The sequence below is a fragment of the Panthera leo genome, chromosome E1 (assembly GCF_018350215.1).
Source record: "Panthera leo isolate Ple1 chromosome E1, P.leo_Ple1_pat1.1, whole genome shotgun sequence".
Classification (NCBI taxonomy): Eukaryota; Metazoa; Chordata; class Mammalia; order Carnivora; family Felidae; genus Panthera; species Panthera leo.
The window spans coordinates 720335-734059 of NC_056692.1; the positions used below are offsets into that span (position 1 = coordinate 720335).

The 13725-nt window shown below is 58.5% G+C and overlaps 1 protein-coding gene across 6 annotated transcripts in view; it reads left to right on the top strand.

Moving 5' to 3' along the window:
• KIAA0753 (KIAA0753 ortholog) overlaps nucleotides 1-13725 on the top strand; it is a 39111-nt gene that overhangs the window by 9663 nt on the left and 15723 nt on the right. For all 6 annotated transcript variants that reach the window (XM_042915058.1, XM_042915060.1, XM_042915057.1 and 3 more), the window contains exons 4-12: nucleotides 92-674; nucleotides 3165-3271; nucleotides 4729-4791; nucleotides 5180-5395; nucleotides 7115-7325; nucleotides 8848-9080; nucleotides 10516-10682; nucleotides 11982-12101; nucleotides 13272-13361. In XM_042915058.1, coding sequence (XP_042770992.1) covers nucleotides 92-674; nucleotides 3165-3271; nucleotides 4729-4791; nucleotides 5180-5395; nucleotides 7115-7325; nucleotides 8848-9080; nucleotides 10516-10682; nucleotides 11982-12101; nucleotides 13272-13361 — 1790 coding nt within the window. The remainder of the gene's footprint in view (nucleotides 1-91; nucleotides 675-3164; nucleotides 3272-4728; nucleotides 4792-5179; nucleotides 5396-7114; nucleotides 7326-8847; nucleotides 9081-10515; nucleotides 10683-11981; nucleotides 12102-13271; nucleotides 13362-13725) is intronic.

Below are 13725 nucleotides of genomic sequence, written 5' to 3' on the forward strand. Positions count from 1 at the left end.
CAGCAGGGACGCTCGGGTGGGGAGAGCACACCCTCCCACGTGGCGCAGTGTGTCCTCACGCGCTCCCACCTTTGTTTGCCTTTTTTTTAAGAACCAGCTGCAGTTCAACAGGAGTGTTCCTGCACATTCCAGCAACCTGGCCGCGCGCTATTCCTGCCCCGACGCGATCAGAATCGAGAAACTGACGCACTCGTACGGCGAGTCCTACCGTGGCGGGGATCCGGGCTTCAGAGCCGGGCCCGACGTGAGCGGCTCGGCCTCCTTCTCCGTCATCTCCGAGGAGAGGCTCAGCTATGCCGTCCACCTGGCCAAGAGGGACGTGAGACGCAGGCAGTTCGAACAGCACGTGAGACAGCAGCGTCTCAGAAGCGAGCCCCAAACCTGTCAGAGGTGGGGACACCCTGAGCACAAGGTGCCTGAGCACAGGGAGCAGAGGAAGGAGGCAAGGAGCCGGGAAATGTGTCACTGCAGCCACGAGACGTGCGGGCGGGGAGCTTCCTGCTCGGGTGCGAAGGTTCACCTGTGCACCCCGCGGCCAGGGCAGCCCCCCGCCCTGGAGCCGGGGCCCCAGCCGCACGCCAGGACGGGTGGCCCGCGGGGCCTGCTGGGGGTGCAGAGACTCCAGGAGGAGCTGACCACTTGCGTCCGTAGAATGGAAGAAGTAATTAAAAGAGGTGAGAGCGACAGGGCTCATCACTTGGATGGGAGGCCCAGAGCGGGGGGGGGGGGGGGGGGGTAGCACACAATCCCTCGGGACCCCCGCCCCCAGGAGCCTGAGCACCGGTGACAAGGCACGCGGACTTGGACCGCGCGCGCGGGAGGGCTTTCTTCCTGGCGACCTTGCCCTGGCCTGGCCCCTGCTCCTGGCAGAGGCCCCCCTGGGCCATTCGCTCCTGCAGGTGGCCCCCTGCTGTCCACCCCCCACCCCCCCCACCTGCGGTCCTCCGGCTCCTGGATGCAGGCGACCCTTCTTCATCCAGAAGCCCTTCTGGCAAAATCGTTTGTGCTTTGTTGAACAAGGAGCGTGATGTGTGCGTATTTCCACAAAGTCTGTTTTAACGTGGCAGTGACGGGGCTGGGGCGTGTGGGACGTCTGACTGCTGACCACCGGGCACAAGGGAGGGTGCGTGGTCGTCACAGACCGGTTCCACAGCTCTTCAGTGTTCTTTTCGCCCCGCGTTTGCCTGGGGCGCGAGGGCTAGGGCTGTGCTAGCTGCTGTGACTGCAGGGGCTCGAGGAGCCGGTGCTGGGATCCGCTCGGGGTCCGCTGTGGCCCTGGGCCTTGCAGGTGACTCCGTGCACGTCTTGTGTGCGCGTCAGGAGGGGGTCAAGGTGCCTCTTACAAAACCAGCTGTGATTGGATGCGCTAGAACAGAGATACGTCGCTGAGGAGGTTGTGGCCAGGAAAAGTGATGCTTGTTTCTGACCTTCCATGGGGGCGGCTAACGGTGGGGGACGCGGGGGAGTAACAGTTGCAGAATTTACAGGGTCTGAGACAAAACACAGTTGCGTGGGGAAAAGAGTTCCTGCCCGTCCTGGGCCAGAAGGGACATCCCCCTGCGGTCTCCGTGAAGAGCGCGGTACCGGGTGCGGTTCAGACACCCTTGTGCCAGCTCAACAGCACTCCTGCTGCTCGGGGCTCTGGCGGAGTCCGGGCTGTTGGGGGACAGAGCCACAGGGCCCTGCTCTGATGATACGGCCTGACACGGGCACTAGAGAGAGCTCCCCAAGCCCCGGGGAGGGACTGAGTCGGGTGTTTGCTCATTTGTTTTTGAGTTCAACATTTCAGGTTGTCGCAAGTCCTTACCTTCTTTTTTTTTTTTTTTTTTAGCGTTTATTTATTTTTGAGAGAGAGACAGACAGAAACAGAGCATGAGTGGGCGAGGGGGGCAGAAAGAGAGGGAGACACAGAATTCAAATCAGGCTCCAGGCTCTGAGCTGCCAGCACAGAGCTCGACACGGCTCGAACTCAAGAGCCGTGAGATCGTGACCTGAGCTGAAGTCGGACGCTCAACTGACTGAGCCCCCTGGGCGCCCCATACCTTCTAAACTATAGCGACCACGTCACCACAATCGACAGCAAATAGGTACAAAAACCTACAGTGCGTACTTGAATCAGGTGTGGGCACTTGCTTGCGGACTGGGAGCAGCTTGCCCCGTCCGCGGGTCCCTCCAGGGGCTGTGACATGCCCGGCTGTGCTTCCCAGGTGTGGCCAGACACTGGCTGTTCCATTAACCACCCCCCCCCCCACCCCCCCCCCCCCCCCCCCCCCCCCCCCCCCCCCCCCCCCCCCCCGCCTGAGCCGGATGCCGTCCCCTACGTCCACGGTGCCCGTGCTGCGAGCCCACACGAGACCCAAGCGGTCTGGCTCCCGGGAGACAGCGTCTGTATCTACAACTCCCGATTTCAGAGTTTTGCGTTTTTGAAAATGAACGTTTTTTGTCATTTGGCTTTTTGGTGAGTAAGTGTTGAATACTTGAGTTCATAAACTACACTTGGACGAGGAAAACGTTGCTTTTCCGGCTTTGTGTGCTGGAGTTTGTGGAAGAGCTGGTTTTGGATGAACGTATTTGGGAACTGCGTCTAGAGGAAGGGATGCCTGCATGCCCCTCGGAATCTTCCAGAAGCAAGAGTCTTTGAGCCCATGTTTGGAGGACGTGGAGTGCCCGGTGGACCAGGGTGTGCTCCATGAGCAGCGTGTGAAGGCTGTGGGCAGCCCAGCAGCCTTACTGTGTCGGTGCGAAGATTTCTCTTTTAGGTTCAGGATGAGAAAGTGTCAAAGGAATCTTGTCAAGCATAAAAATAAGCCGATAAAGGATTTTTGAGAAATTAGAAAGCATTACAGGTTTTGGCTCGATAGGAAGAATTTTAAAGCGGTAAGTGACGCTTCACGGTGGCGTAGACTGTCCACTGGGGTCTGGTTGCGGTCCTTTCCGCGTGGAGGGCCTGCTCTGAGGCCTTCACGCCTCTTCCGTGCGTGAGCTACGCACACGCCCGCACAGTCCTCGTTTCTTGGCCAGTGAAAAGTGTTTTATGGGAGCCCCATTTTTTTTTTTTAATAAAAGCAGAGGTCTCCAACTGTATCATCTTTGGGAATAATTGAAAATTTTGTAAGTTTCCATCTGTAGTGAGTAATCCACTTTCGGGGAAACGATGTTTGCAGATAGAACGGAAGAAGCTTTGGAACCGGATGAGGAGCAGCGAGCCCGCGTCAGGAGGCAGGAACAGGCCGTGCGCTGTGCCCGGATGCTGTACTCCCTGCAGCAGCAGGTGCGGAGGGTGGGGGCGCCGGCCGCCAGGGCCCCACCGTCTCTGGAGCGCTAGCACACTGGGTCGTTTGTGAGGCCGAATCTCCTGGACGTGCGGACACATGACTCCTTTTCCTTTTGCCGCCTGCCTTTACGTGTGTTTGTGTATTACGTGCATACGGCCCAACTCTTTAGCGGTTTTTGGCTTTTTGGGGTCATGGGTTCTTGGGAATCCAGTAAAAGCCCTGAGTCCTTTCCCGGAGAACAGTGCTTGTACGGCACGTATTTCTGCGGACACAGGCCGGTCAGGTACCCTGGAGCCCCCGTCCCAGCTACAAGCCGCAGCCTGAGAGGAAATCTCGTGTCTGTGACCCACTGCACACGCCGTAACAGTAAACACTGGTTGTCTTCACCCAGTGGTGAGGAACGGGGGCCGTGTTGAGGGTCTCGGGATGCCTTTCGTGGCGATAAACAGACATTCACGTTCTTTATGTTGCAGCTAGATTGTTTTTAAACATCTGTTGTTGTTGTTTTTGTAAATGTTTATTTATTTTTGAGAGAGAGACAGGGTACAAGTGGGGGAGGGGCAGAGACAAGGAGACCCAGAACCCGAAGCAGGCTCCAGGCTCCGAGCTGTCAGCCCAGAGCCCGACGCGGGGCTCGAACCCACAAACCGCGAGATCATGACCTGAGCCGAAGTTCTGTGTTGTAACTGAGCCATCCGGGCACCCCACAACATTTATTTATTTTTGAGAGACAGGGCACGAGTGGCAGAGGGAACAGAGAGAGAGGGAGACAGAATCGGAAGCAGGCTCCAGGCTCTGAGCTGTCAGCACAGAGCCCAACGTGGGGCTTGAACCCACAAACGTTGAGATCATGACCTGAACCAAAGTCAGACGCTTGACAGACTGAGCCACCCAGGCGCCCCTTAAATGTCTGTTCTAACTTCAGTGCCTCACTCTTTAATCCACCTTTACTGCATTTCCGGTCACTTAAGTCCCATGTTGGCTTTATTGCTTGAACCAGAAACTGGATGTTTTCATTGAAAGGAAGTGCCCTAGTCTGATTTTGCTCTGTATTCTTCTGGGGTTTGGTTTCAGTCCTCAACCCACACTGCCGCCATAGAGATTGTTCCGGAACACGCATCTGACCCTGTGGGAGCTCTCTGAGGCACAGGGCGGACCCCGCGCTCTGGCGTGGCCCTCCCCCCTTTCCAGGGCCGCCTCCACCTTCGCTCCTTCATGTTATGTTCCCGCGATGCCGGGGACCTGGGGTGGCAGGTGGGCACTGTGCTGTGTTCACCACCTGGGGCTCCCAGCCGGGGCGCTGCTCCGGGTACGTGAGTGAAGAGCCTTGTGTGAATTCAAGGGCCGTGATTTAAACAGTGGTCGGAGTTGGACAAGACATGCTGTGTCCTCTTTTACCAAAAAGACGTGTGGAAAGATACTGAGTTTTCACTTCTCCCCCTTTATGAAACAGGTGAAAGAAATCCAGGAAGAATTGGATAAATTGAGTCCACGTAAGATGAAACATACCGAGAAGGTAGGCTGCGGATTGGTGTGGTTGACCTTTATTCCTTGTAAATGCATCTCCGGTGTTTGGTGGGTGCCCTGCGCTCGCTTACAGAGCCTTAGTGAGGGCCGAGCAGAGTAAATATTCTGAATTCGGGGTCGCCTTCCAAGGAACAGAGTCTGAAAATAGATTTTTGTTGCTGTTGTTGCTGCTGGTGTAAGAAACTGACAATAGGAAGGAAAAGATCCTTTGCCATGAGAGAAGGTTTCAACGTTTTAATCCCCTTTGCCGTGAAGAAGTTTCACGACAGAAACAGTTGTCTGTAGAAGGAAGACGGGCCGTAAATGTCGGTGAGGGTGGGTTAATGTTGACAAGTTCTGAGTTTCGAAATAACTTCCCATCTGTCCCCCCTCGCCAGTCGTGGGCGATGTCCCGGCTGGCGGCTGCCCACCGAAGCGCCATCCGGGCCCTGCACGTGTTTGTGACCCAGTTCGCCGACCGCGGGGAGCGGCCCCTCCCTGCCCGGTGCAGGGAGCTGGGCGGCCTCATTCGCCAGCTCTCCCTCTGCTCCGCCAAGCTGGACGCCGACTCCTCTGTGTCCGAGGTGGTCATAGACACCCTGCGGCAAATCGAGGTACGAAGCGGACTCCAGGTTTTGTTCAGAGGGCTTTGCGTCTAAGGGAAGCAGTGTTTTCCATCGCCCGGTTTCGTTGGGATTCACAGAGACGACCAGACAGACCGGCCGCCTAGCGGTGAAGCCTTGCAGAGGACGGGGGCAGCCCTTCGTTTTTATTTTGTGGCTTTTACAGTCTGGTCTGTAAAGTTGCATTTCACTTGTTTGAGAACGGGCGGCTCGGTATAGAACACACAGCGACCGTTAACCGGGTGCGTTGATTAACCGGAGCGCTCCAGTCCCTGACCACGCCGTCCGGGAAAGAATTTTACTGGCACAGGAAAGGAGAGAGTACAGCAGTCTTCTGTCAGTGCTTGGAGGAGGGCACCAGCGGGCAGCTAGTGGGCGAGAAGAAATCGGCAAGAAAGGTCGATTTGGGGCAAGAAGAAATACTTGTCTATGAGCGCACAGCTTCGAGGCTTGTGGCTGGAGACCTCTGGAAACCACAGCCGGCAGGTGCGAGTCAGGATGGGGTAGGGTCTTGCGTGGTTGCCGGTGACAGTGCCTGCCTTCGTCCTCGCGGCCCTCGGAAGCTTGCCGAGTGCCACCACGTGAGCCTGCCACCCGTCCCTGACGCGGCCCGTGGGCTGCAGGGGTTTCCGGAGCCCCGTGTCCTGCTGACAGGCCACCGAGATGCCGGCGGGATCCCACTGCCCCGCACGTCCGCCCACAGACGGAAGGCGAGCTCCGTGTCAGCGTGACCTGGGAGGGAGGGGGCGCTGGAGGGGGAGTTCCGGGTGGGTGACGCCCTCGGTGGCCCTCGTGGCCCCTCTGCCCCGACCGTGGCGGCAGCCGGCACGGCGCGTGTGGTTTGCAGGTGGCGTAGGGAGAGCTCGCTCTGGGACGCTCAGACCTGCGGACGGCGTGGCAGGCCCACTAGAAACACTTGTTGGCCACGCTGATCTGCTCAGAGGACACGTGTTTACAGTTCTGGAAAGGGCCCCAAGGGGCTACCCGGTGCTTCCCCCGACTTTGCAGGGGTACCGGAACCTAACCTTTCCTAAACACGATGTCCGCCCGCTCCGACTTTGGAATTCCTCGGCGGTGCGGGACGTTCCTTCTGTCTCGTTGAGGAGCCGCGCCGTCCCTCGGCCCGCTGCCACCCGGAGGACGTCTCCCTGCCATGCTCACTTGTGCCCGACGCGTCCGGACCGGGCGATGGGTGGGGGCGCTCAGGAGAGCGTGCGTCTCTTTTAGGAAGGGGGCACGGGCGTCCTCCCCCTGGGGTGGGTGAGTGACCGAGGTCGCTGGGCATGCGGAGTAGTTGACGGAAACGTATATAAAATGCGGTTCGTTTGCACGCTGAAAATACTGTTGGAGTGTATGAGATGTTTATTGAGAATTAAAAGGCTTGTAAAGCGTTACGTTCTGAAGACTAGGGTTAGTTTCTAAAATGTGGTGATCCTTATTTTTAAGATTTGGTTGCCTTTAAAAGTAGTCACATTCTTTATCTTTTTGCCGTTGGTTTTAGCGAACTAAACGTGTAAAAGAACGTGCAGAATCCTTCTGATTAGACAGATGTCCTCGGTAAAAAAGTTTTCAGATTAAGTTAAGCAACAATTGGACGACCATGAGAGTTGGCCGTTTAACGGCACGTTTATCCGAGACCTCGCTTTCAGTTTTGTGATCAGCGGGCAGACTTTTGTGAGACACACTAAGAGAACGCTGGTTTCGCGGCAGGCTTTGGAGGCCCTCCTGGAAAAGAAACCGTCACCAAAAAAGGTGAAGAAATGTTTCCCGGAAGTTCAGACCAGGTTTCCCGTTGGTGGCCACAGGGCCTTGGAGAGACGGCGGAGTTCTTCGCCACAAGGCGAGAGGAGACCTCCCCTAGCAGAGGAGATACTTCTGCAGGAAGCGCGACAACCTTCCAGGGCAGACAGGCTTCTTGCTGGTATGTGTCCTGAAATGTTTGTGCGTGTCTGGTCCACAGCGGGTGCACTTGAACCCCCAAAGCCAGTAGCAAGCCAACCGCATCCTCGGGTGGGAAGCTGGAGGATCCCCCACAGGGGAGGGAGGGTTTCCCACAGGGGAGGGAGGGTCCCCCGTGGAGGAGGGTCCCCCGTTGGAGGGAGGGTCCTCCATGGAGGAGGATCCCCCATTGTGGAGGGTGCCCCGTTGGAGGGAGGGTCCCCCGTGGAGGAGGGTCCCCCGTTGGAGGGAGGGTCCTCCATGGAGGAGGATCCCCCATTGTGGAGGGTGCCCCGTTGGAGGGAGGGTCCCCATGGAGGAGGGTCCCCCGTTGGAGGGAGGGTCCCCCATTGTGGAGGGTGCCCCGTTGGAGGGAGGGTCCTCCATGGAGGAGGGTCCCCCGTTGGAGGGAGGGTCCCCCCGTGGGGGAGGGTCCCCCGTTGGAGGGAGGGTCCTCCATGGAGGAGGATCCCCCATTGTGGAGGGTCCCCCATGGAGGAGGGTCCCCTGTGGAGGAGGGTCCCCCATTGTGGAGGGTGCTCCATTGGAGGGAGGGTCCCCATGGAGGAGGGTCCCCCGTTGGAGGGAGGGTCTCCCATTGTGGAGGATGCCCCGTTGGAGGGAGGGTCCCCCGTGGAGGAGGGTCCCCCGTTGGAGGGAGGTACAAACTGTGAAATGGTGACCTGAGCTGAAATCAAGTGTTGGTTGCTTAACCGACTGAGCCACCCAGTCGCCCCGTAGATTTTTTAATTTTAAGTAAGTTCCACTACCAATGTGGGGCTTGAACTCAAGACCCTGAGATCAAGAGTCGCATGCTCCACCGACTGAGCCAGCCAGGTGCCCTCCCTCTTTTTAAATTTAAGTGAAACTTAATGTACGTATGTATGTATGTATGTACGTATGATTTACGTATGTATGTATGTATGTATTTATTTAGAAAAAGAGAGTGAGCAGGGGAGGGGCAGAGAGAGAGGGAAAGAGAGAATTCCCAAGGAGGCTCTGCACTGACAGCCTGGGGCTCGAACTCCCAAACTGTGAGGTCATGACCTGAGCCAAAATCGAGAGTTGGATGCTTAACCAACCGACCCTCCCAGGCGCCCTGAATGTAGACGGTTTTAGTTCTTTTCTCCTCACAAGTTGAATGTCATGTGGAGTTCAGACTTGATCCTGTGTCAAATTAGGAGCCAGTGAAAGTTTTGAGAGGTGACAGTTAAATATTTACATTTTAGCAAAACCACGTTTGGTAGCCAGGTGGGGTGATCGAGGACAAAGAAGGGGTCTGTCAGGAGCTGGCATTATTATAGTCACAGGAAGGAGCGCACGTGGGAGGTGAGCCTCGGTGTCTCCCCGTGTGGGTCCGCGGGGGAGTCAAGGGCGAGGAGTGATCTTGGCAGGAAAACGCCCCTGTGTTTCCGGGCCGGAGGTCTGGAGTTCGTCTGAGGGGACGCTCGCTTGTCATCAACTTGAGTAGCACGTCCGTTTGTCCTTCTGAATTGTCCCTGCAGATAAGTGTCAGCCTGGGGCAGCACCTGCAGCGACCCAGCGGTCCGCGAACGGGAACGGGCTTGGTGTGAGGGGCGTGGACATCCGTCCGGAAGGAGCCCCTCCTGCTCCGGACCACAGCGCGAGCCTCACGGCAGAGCCCGTGGCCGTGGCGAGAGCGGGAGCAGCGGCCTGGAGGCCCGGGGCGGGGAGCATACCGCCCAGGAAGAAGGAGGCGCCGGTGGGGCCGCCGCAGGTAGGGACGCTCCCTCCCTCGGCTGCGTGGCCACGGTCACGGGCTGGTCGGCGGTGCCGCCCGAGCCCCTGAGCCCACCGTCCCGGCTGAGCTGACTTTGCTCGGCTCCCAATAGTGTTTCCTTATTTTTTTTTAAAAAAAGATAACAGTTTTTAATGTTGCTGTGACCACCAGACGTTCTCCCTCGTCCTGGTTTGGAGAGGTCAGAACGAATTTGATTCCGAGGTCTTGACTGGGCAGGCTACTTTAACATTCAGTTTTTTCTGCTTCTGCTTTGGAAGTGTGAAATTGGAGGGGCTTGAGATTTGGTTCCTGCTGAAGATAAATATCGATAAATACTAACCACTCGGTAGGAAAAGGCGTCCAAGGGTCAGTGCTTTCCAGCAGGTCTTTGGGAGCCGGCTGGCTTGAGGCTACGTTACGTTTTAAGCTTCTGTTTGCAGTGTGGCCGAACCAGCCGGAAGACCGCCTTCCCGCCTAGCCACCCCTCATGTAGTCCCTGCCACCGGATGGGCGAGCGCGGGCTTCCACAGCCACCCTGCCCTGCGTGTGGTCAGGTGGCCCCAGGCACGGTGACTGATAGATCCTGGCTTGGGTCAGGTCTCGCTCCTTTCCACACAGTCCCGGGGCGAGGGGGGGAGGGGGCGGGGAGGGCAGTCGCTGGGAGGTCAGGACCCAGCCTGCCCGAGGGCAGCCGGCGCTTTTGCCTGGAGAGCGCCTTCTGCTGCTTCGACAGCGGCCCGTCCAGCCTCCTGGAAACACGGGAAAGCAGCTCCCATTTTATGGATGAGACACCTAAGACTCAGAGGTTAAGGGTCTTCACCGAGAATACCGTGCAGATTATCTCTTCTTTGTGTTGGCTTAACTAGAGAAAAACGTAAACATAAACATATATACGCACTCACATATACATACATATACATACGTGTATATTGTACACATATGCACACACATGACTCACGTGTATATCACGCACACGTAATACACACGTGTACGTCATACACACACGATACGTATGTTTATTAGACGGCATACATATACGTGCGTGTATATTAGACTGACACACACATATGTACACGCACACACACAATGCGTATTATGCACATGTGCAACACGCATGTACACACACGTACGTCATACATACATGCACGCACACACAAAGGGGGCAAATCCAGGGACTCCATCTGTACACGCACACACATGCACGTATACGCACACATATTAAAAGGTGGCAAATCCAGGGGCTCTACCGGTAAACCCCCGCCCCCACCTGGGGGGTTCATTGTGACGTGCACCCGCCCCCAAATTTGCCACAGCGCGTTCCAGTCAGGGGTCTGGTGCAGCGGGGGGACGCCCGAAGCTCCCGTAAGCCAGAGGTTAAAACGAGCCTCTTTGATACGCGTTTGGCTTCAGGGTTCATGTTTCTCTCCTACAGGGACCCCCCAGAGCTGAGGACCGTCAGCCGCCCCGAGGCCGCGGCAGAAGCAGACTGCAGCGCACGACCGTGTCATCCAGGCTGAAAAGGAGCCAGCAGCCAGTGAGGGACCTCAGGGCCCCCTGGGTGCCTCCAAACCCCACGTCCCCGCCAGCGTCCCCCAAATGGTACGTGACCGCGCTCTCCCTCCTCGGGTCAAGGGTGACCTAGCGCGTACAGCTGGTGGAGCGGCCGCCGTGGTTCCCGTGAGGAAGGAAAGCTTAGCTGGGTGAGAAACACGCGAGCGCTTTGTGTCTAGAGGGTGACGGTTCCTCTGTCCTCCGTGGCTGTGGGTGAGCGGGCCGCCCCGACCCGCCGTGGGCGTGTGGTCCCGTGTGGGGGTCGCAGGCGCGCCCCCACCTGTCTCCACGCGGTGGATTCAGTGACCTGAGGCCAGGAGCCGTATGCCTCCCAGCGCTGGCGCGGGGCCTGACCCCTCACGGTCCTTGGGGGGCTTTCACTAAATCTTTGCTGAATGAGTGAACGTTTAGAAATAATTCTAACTCTAAGACCAGATGCTGACTTATAAAACCGTACGGATCTCACCGACTGCAGGGGACGTGAGGGTAATGTGGACGTTACCGCCGTCCCCTCATCCACTGCACGCAGGGACGAGGCGCCATCGCAGGGCTGGGGGGAGGCGGGCCCTCCCGGGCAGCGGGGTCCGGTCAGGTGGAAGTAGTCTCCGAGGGAGACTATCGATCGGGAGAGAGCGGCGTCTGTTTTCCGTGGGACGGAAGTTGCTGGAAGCGTGGTGGAGCAGGGATGTGGGGAGGAGGGCCCACCCTTCCGGAGGCCGGCAGGTGACGGGGAAAAGCCTGGCGGATGGGCCCACCTGGAGACTCCCGCGGTGTCGTGTGAATGACACACGTGCCCGCGCACCCTCGTTTTCAAGTTGACGCGGCAGCGCGGAGAGGGTCCGGCGCCTTCTGTAGTAGAGCGGGGTCTCAAGTCAGGCGTCCTGGTGTCACCGCGGGCTTTGCTGCGTTTATCCCTCTGCTCGAGTTCCGTACTTTTGTGTGTGTCCTGGCACAAAGCCGCGAACTCACGTGGAAGCTCAAAAAAATGTCAGTCGGTGGAAGTCTATGCCGCAGACCAGAGAGACCTGGGTGTGTGCGGAGCGCGGGGAAGGCGGTGGGTCACTGCTGGGTCGGGCCCGCGGGAGACGGCCGCTCTGCACCGTGGAAAGTAATTGGGTCACGTTAAATCTGGGTTCTAGTGGGGCTTTGTTGACGCTCACCCCTAGCTCTCTTCCACTCGACACGCGGTGGCGTGTGGGGGGCGGAGGAAAGCGTCTCCGTGGGCACTGAGCCTGGATCCCGGGGCGGCTCCCTCCTCCTCCAGCCCCGGCCCCTGCTTGCGTCCGTGTCCTCGGGGCTGGCTGTCCCGGGAGGGGTCCCCAGGGCGTGACTCTCCGTGTTTTGTAGTGCCGCCTGGCTGAAGGTGAGGCCCGGCCCCAGAGATGCCGCCAGAGAGCGGTCTGTCCAGCAGGAAGAGGCTCAGGAGGCCAGTGCGTTGACAGGTGCTGTTGCGCACGAAGCCATGAGGTTTGTGCCGCTGTTTTCCAAATCTTGGAGTGAACTCTTCTTTCGTGTGTGTGTGTGTGTGTGTGTGTGTGTGTGTGTGTGCGTGCGCACACGCGCAAAGCCGGTTATAGAACGCGTAACCCCCGACTTTCCTGTCCAAGTGTACAGGGTAGACAGCGAGTCTCCCTTTCACCCCTTATTTTCTTTTAATAATTTTTTTTCATGTCTTTATTTTGAGAGAGAGACTGTGGGCGGGGGGAGAGGCAGAGAGGGAGACACGGAATCCAAAGCAGGCTCCGGGCTCCGAGCTGTCAGCGCAGAGCCCGACGCGGGGCTCGAACTCACAGACGTGAGATCGTGACCTGAGCCGAGGTCAGACGCTCAACCGACTGAGCCCCCCAGGCGCCCCTCAATCCTTCTTCTTTCGTTCACTCAAACATTGTGTGTGCATCAGTGGTCCACCAGTTCCTGTTCTGTCTGTGGTACAGCGGTGCATTCTGTGAACACTTCTAGAAACGGGGCAAAACGATCCCAGCCCCATGATGTACAGTCATGGATGGGCATGTCTGTGGTCTGAGGCAGAACGGGAGGGTAAGGGCTGGAGGGGGCCAGCCGCTCCCTGCTGCAGAGGCCTGGGCTTCGTGGACCCTGGGATGGACTTGAGTGGGGGGTGAGGTGAGAACATTCTGGAGGGGCTCAGTGACAACAGGGCTGTTTGCGTGGCCGAGATCGCTCCTGTGTTATGGGAAAGCAAAAATGAATGTGGGCCATTAAGCACTTGGATGCTCTTCACGTACCCTGACTGGCAGGTTTGAAGCCCTTCCGCCCCCCGTCCCCCGAATCTGTTCGGGGTCTGTTCTGCCTTTCTGGTTTCATGTGACTCGGCTATGACCGTGCCCTCCAGAGGGCGGTGGGGGGGCCTCTCTGAACTGGAAGACACAGCAGCAGGGTCACTTGGTGGTCGGACAGGAAATCCTAAGCACGGCGAGGGCTCAGTTTCTTGAGGATAGCTGTGGGCGGTCCGGGGCGCCGTCCCCACGGACCGGAGGGCCTCCGCGTGTTAGTGTCGCTGCGCAGAGCACCGGGCGGGGAGCCCTCTGCAGGTGGCGGTGTCACCTGCAGGGTGCCTGTCCGTGGCGATGGCGGCCTGCAGGTCCGGGCGGGTGGGTCTCACTGTTTGCCGTTCTCCAGACTCGCCTGGCTCGACGCTGAAGCTCACAAAACACTGAAGGAGCTGGAGGAGGTGAAAGCCGCGGGCGCGGACGGCGCGCACAGGCAGAGGTGAGCCTGCCTCCGGTGCGGAAAGCCACGGTCCGGCCCGCCCCCTCCCGCGGCCGTTGGGGTGCTCACGCTTCCCGTGTGGATGTGCCGACGGGCTGTCTGCTCCTGAGAAGCCCCCCGGGCCGGGGACGTCGGGTGGCCTTCCGCCCCGTCCGCTGGGCTCGCTCGGCTCCACGTGGGCTCTAGCGGGACGACCGCGGGCGGGACTGAACCCCAGACCGCAGGAACGGGTGCCGTTCGCGCCTGAGGAGCGGTGAGCGCTCGCCTGCCCTGGCCGGTCTGCGTGCCTGCGCCCCGGACCGTGTGGGCCTGCCCGCGTGTTCTTACGCGGTGTTTTTGCTCGGAAGTATCTGTCTCGTGTGGA